This window comes from Aotus nancymaae, unplaced genomic scaffold (genome assembly GCF_030222135.1).
Source record: "Aotus nancymaae isolate 86718 unplaced genomic scaffold, 86718_ANA_hifiasm-v0.15.2.pri h1tg000079l, whole genome shotgun sequence".
Lineage (NCBI taxonomy): Eukaryota > Metazoa > Chordata > Mammalia > Primates > Aotidae > Aotus > Aotus nancymaae.
Window position 1 is genome coordinate 22,098,547 of NW_026988494.1, and position 5,332 is coordinate 22,103,878.

General features: G+C 57.4%; 1 protein-coding gene across 1 annotated transcript; it reads right to left on the reverse strand.

Moving 5' to 3' along the window:
• Positions 1-312: 312 nt before the first annotated feature.
• On the reverse strand, positions 313-4,919 carry NKX2-6 (NK2 homeobox 6). Its single transcript, XM_012435205.2, has 2 exons — positions 4,483-4,919; positions 313-1,635 (listed from the first exon to the last, which is right to left on the reverse strand). The coding sequence occupies exons 1-2, from the start codon at positions 4,754-4,756 to the stop codon at positions 1,004-1,006; spliced, it is 906 nt and encodes a 301-aa protein (XP_012290628.2). The 5' UTR covers positions 4,757-4,919; the 3' UTR covers positions 313-1,003.
• Positions 4,920-5,332: the final 413 nt, after the last annotated feature.

Consider the following 5,332-nt stretch of genomic DNA (forward strand, 5'->3'; position numbering starts at 1 on the left):
ATGACCTCAGATATATGGGGGTGAAGATGTCAAAATTTCACAATTTTAGAAAGCCTAAAGGTCAGGCTTTCTACTCATCTTTTTATGACTTTGGGGGCACTTGGAGATCTCTTTATCTGGCGCAGAACTTAAAACTGCTGATGCTCCAAAGAAAACCTACAAAGAGGGAGAGGAGTGCGACTTCCGGAACTGAATCGGTTTTGTTTTCCCAGCACTTCTGGGCTTCATTTTTACTTTAATTCGAAACTGTTTCAAGGTAATGGCAACTACCTGTTCTAGCGGCCTACACACACGCAACCACACACACACACTTATGTAGTGTATTTATTGGAGATGCCGTGCTGTACAAAGAGATAAAATGCATGATAGTGAAAGGGACCGAGAGCAACTGTGGCCACAAAAGGGCATTCCTCTGGATTAAGGGAGTCCCGACAGGAGCAGCCTTGGGGGGATGTTTAAACCCTCCAGAAGGAGGCTCAAGGCAGGTTCTTCTTCGTGAACCTCCCGGATCCTCAAGTTCCCGGCTCTTCAGCCCCCTTCCCGCATTCTGGTCCTCTTCTCTTTCTTCCCCCACCTGCTGTCATTAATTGGGGGTTGATAGGTCTGCTAGATCACCATCTCCGTTCACCCGCAATGCCCCGCGGCCACTGCGTACACATTCAAGAGCCTCTCAGGCCCCTGGGGTTGAAGTCCCAAAGGTCACGTGCCTCAGTACTGCTCCCACACCCTAAACTGCCAGCCAGCCGCGGTTTTCTTCGGTCCCTGTGTTGCTTGGTGGGTGACCGGTGAAGGGGTCGCCTTTTGGGTGAAGGACGTCCTAGGCAGGGCCTTTAGCTGGGTGACTCTGGTGCCAATCGCAGTTCCAGAGACCGCCCCGGAAAGAAGCGCCATTGGGTAGACGCTTCCCTCCACCGCCGCGTCCCCTCGTCCTTGTAGCGACCTGCGGGCGGAGGGGAGGGCACCGAGCTTCTGGCCCTGGTGGGCAGAGTCAAGCGGAGGCGCCTCACCAGGCCCTGACGCCCTGCAGCGTGGCTGCCAGATGTCCCTGCGGGGTGGCACTCGGGCCACCGGATCCGAAGCCCGCGCTGGTCAGTGATGTGTGTGGCGCAGGACCCGAGGGCGCCCCCGCGTAGCAGCCACCGTAGCCTGCGCCGTAGGGTGCTCCGGTGTAGCTTCCGTAGCAGGAATAGGGCGACACCGCGGCGCCGTAGGGGCTGGGGAAGGCGGGCGCGCCGGGCCCGGGGCCCAGGCAGGGCTTGCCATCGCGCACCAGCACCGGCACCGCCACCCGGCGCGGCGCTAGAGGGTGGCCGGCCAGTTCCAGCGACTTGTCCTGGCGCTGTCTCTTGCACTTGTAGCGCCGGTTCTGGAACCAGATCTTGACCTGTGTGGACGTGAGCTGCAGCGCGCTGGCCAGGTGCTCGCGCTCGGGCGCTGACAGGTACCGCTGCTGCTTGAACCGCCGCTCCAGGGCCAGCACCTGCGCCTGAGAGAAGAGCACGCGCGGCTTCCGCCGCTGCCGCGCCTTGGGCTGCTCCGAGCGGCCACCCCGCACGCTGTCGCCGCTGTTGCCGACGCCGCGCTCTGGCACCCTGGTCCCGCAGCCGAGGGGCGAGGCCGCGCTCAGGCCGAGCACTAAAAGCACAGGAAGGGACACATCAGCGCCCAGCCTAAGGCTCACCTGAGCAGTTCCTACTTAGTTTTCAAGACGCTCCTCTTCCTGGCATGCTTCACCCTGCGCCCTCCTCCTCCCTCCTACTGCCCCCCAACCCTGTCCCAGGACTGTCTCAATGTTCCTTCCCTCCAAGCTCTGCCACTTTTATATGGTACTGCTGGAACGTAAATTGTGACGCCCCATGGTCCCCGGTGTATGCGTCCTTTTCAAAAAGGTAAACTCTGGATAAAGGGTTAAGGCGGCTCCATTTGCTTCTTAGAATGTGTGTGCATGGTGGTCCAGTTTGGTAAACGTTCGCTGTGAGGAACAAGTGTGAGTGGGGGTGTCTATCAGATTGAGGAGACTTTGGATCCTTCATGGAAGTAGAGAAAGAAGGAGAAGAAAGAGGAAGGGGAAGAGGAGGAGGAAGAGGATGAAGAGGAAGTAAGAAAAGAAAAACAGAGAAGGCTGGGTGTCAAGAAGGTGCAAACTCTGTGACAGGCTCTCAGGAGGCTCCCATCTGCCTCATTTTCCTTTGCAGCCCCAAGCACACTGCAGGGAACCCGGCTCCAAGTCTAGGAGCAGGAGCCTCGAGTGTCTCCTGCCTTCACCCCGCTTTTGCACACACTCTTGTCTTTGTGATGAAGTACTCCACCAGCACCAGGGATGCATCCCAGCTTTCTTGGATATGATACTTTTAATCCAAATTAACAATATATGATGAAAACAAAAAATTTCCTGGCTCCTGACTCTAAGCTTGGAAACTGAGGTTCTCTTTGAGAGATGCATAAAGTTGGGGTCCACATTTGGCTTCTTAAAAAGTAGCCTCTCCCTCCTTTGGGATCTTTCTGGCAAGCAGGTGGTGTGGGCTTCACCCTGAAGTCCTCCTTTCACCCAGGGCGACCCCTACAGCTGAGACTGTGCCCACCAAGATGCAGTGTTTTCCTCCCTTCTCACCTCTCTCCTGTCTGGGCTTAAGCCGCGTTTGACCCTAAGGGTGGATAGAAAGGAACCGCTGAGTTTTCATGGAATCTCATGCCAGGAGCAAACCAGGAGCATGGAGGGGGTGCAAGTTCATGGCAAGAGGGGACAAGGACAGGCCTATTTAGAGCCAGTGCGATTGGAAGCAGACTCCTAATACCCAAGGCACTGGCATGATCTCCTGGCGGATTGAGCTGTTTGGTATTTAAAGTTTAAGGAAAGAATGACTTCCTTCAGAGATGCCTGTGCTCAGTTAAACTGAGGCCATCTCCCCTAGCAAAGAGGAAAAGTCCTGAGGAGGGTTTGTTTTCTTAGCACAAGGAAAGGTAACAACTGACCTTCAGCCAGGCTGCAGAGCAAGGAGGACCCCATTTGAAAGTCACAGACCACGCAGGCGCTGGGGCTGCACAGAACTGCAGGACACACCAGCACTCTGCGCCCTCTTGGTCACAGTCCTGGAGTTCGCGAGGGCGAGGTGGGACGGTTGTGATGGAGGGCGTGAAGCCCACCAAAGCTGCCTTCCCCATCCGGATTGCCACCGCGGCCCCGGGCTCAGTTCCTGGAGTTGGCCTTGGGTCCCTCCTCAGCGGCGTCCAGTGCTGCAGCAGAAGAGACACGCCCGGGATTTGGTTTCCAGGGGGAGGAGGAAGGTGCTGCGAATACCAGGGGCTGCGAGGCGACTGCGGTGGTCGAAGGAACGTGATCCTTTGTCGGCAGAGCCGAAGTGATCGCCGAGTTGGCTGCGCAGCGCCAAGAGAATTTAGAATCCGCTGCAGAAAACCTATCAGCTTCTTGGCGGACACAGCAGATAATGTTCTCCGGCTTCTGGAGTTAGTGAATAACTGGCCTGCAAGCCAGTGAATAATTCCGATCTAGCCCCTTGATTTATTTCATTAGTTTGTGCCTTTAATGAGGGTGTCATGCACAGTCTGGCAGAGGAGGCCTGTCCTGCTGGACACTACCTGGGGCCTGGGTGTTGAGAAGGCCAAGCGAGGTGCTGAGGTTTGGAGAGAGGAAGGTGGCGTTTTCATCCCTCCAACTGTCCGGCCTCTGCAGCCAAAGCCTTCTGGGTCGACGCAACACAGCTCCCCGCCAGCCCCTTCCCTACCAGCTGCTGGACACAGGTGCGTGGGCCTCGTCGCAGCCTGGCATGTGGTTGCGCCTTCGGATTCAGGCGACGAACCTCTACCAGAGCTGTGTCCCAGGGCACAGGAAACCCTGGCGGCCTTTAACATTCTCCCTGACGTGGAGAATCCTGCGCCAACAGGGCCTTCCACTTGGGGAGAATCGAATGCTATCCGGTCCCCAGCTTCCGTCTTCCAGACGAAGAATCGATGAGGAGGAATGGGGGTCCCTGGCCACGCCCGCAAGAAAGGGCCCGGTTAGGAGTGGCATTAGAGCCACGAGGGTTCCACTGCTTTGATGGCCACACTCTTTTGCAAACAGTTTAGGGATAGAGAGATAACGGGGTGATGACAGGGAAGCGCGGTGGTGACTGGCACGGCTAAATTCGCTGTGGAGGTGAGAAGGTGGAGGTTCTGGGCACTGTGACTGCGAGTGGGAGCGATGCGTTTGTGGGAATCAGAGGAGCGGATTTCGGAAAAGTGAATCCTTAAGATTCAGGGCCTTAATTTCGTTAGGGCCATGTGAAGCACACTGGTTATCAGGAGAGGGTGGGAATGGGGTTCAGAGGCCTTTTTTTTGAACTCCTCAGGTGAGAGAAAATGGGGAGAGAGTCTGGAACCCACGAGATAGGAGGCGCATTTTCCCCACACAACCACGGATCACACGCCTTCCACCCAACCCATATTCCCCCTGTGGGACACAAGACCTGAGAGCTTACTCACGTGGCTCCCCAATTCGTTCCGCGTCCATCTCCAAGACTGCCTCACAGGGACCCCCAGGAGGCTCAGATCCGTCCTGCCTTCTGTCACCTCCGCCGCCACCAGCGTTGTGAACCTCTGACCCTCGCGGCTCCGGGTCCATTCTCAGGTACTGAAAGTTTTCCGGGCTCTTCCGCACCCCTGGGTGTGGAGAAGCCGCGGGGCCGCTCTGCTCGCGCTCCAGCCGCAGGATGTCTTTGACCGAGAAGGGGGTGGAGGTGACCGGGCTCAGCAGCATCCCGAAGGCGGATGGGGCGGGGCCGAGGAGTGCCTGGTCCTGGTGAGGCGCAGCACCACGAGCTTTCCGTCCTGTCGCTGCAGGCTCAGCAGACAAACCCAAGCTCTGGGACAGACGCCCAGCGTCCCAGACGGCGCCTTCCTCTGGGCCATCCTGGCGGGCCTGGGTCCAGGGCTGGGTGACGAGACCGTAGCCCCTCATTGGTTCTCGCAGAAACCACGTGCTAACCCTGCACCATCCTCCCCCAGCGCTTTCTTCCCGCGCCCGTCTAATCCTCTCCAGTCCTCAGTCGCCTTCCTGGGAGGTTTGGTTATTGACGGTTCTCAAAAGCCAAGAAAACGTGGAGAGAGAGAGCTGCGCGCGGCTCGGATCTTCGTCAATACGGTACTAGCGGGAGCTTCCGAGGTCAACCTAGGGTCCATGGGGACCCTCCTGGTGGACGTGCGGGGATAGGGGGTGGAGTCCTTTTTGTGCAACCCGATCTGGTCCATCCAGCCTGGTCTTAGCTCAACTCTGCATTCTTATGGCAGAGGAAAGCTAAGACAGAGACAGCTGGGGGCCCGCAGGATTTGAGAT

Bases quoted from the DNA above. Each gene is read 5' to 3' on its own strand.
- NKX2-6 (XM_012435205.2), bottom strand. From the start codon at position 4,756: ATGCTGCTGAGCCCGGTCACCTCCACCCCCTTCTCGGTCAAAGACATC. The intron at 1,636-4,482 runs GTGAGTAAGCTC...CTGTGCTTTTAG, and splicing joins GGAACGAATTGGGGAGCCAC to TGCTCGGCCTGAGCGCGGCC.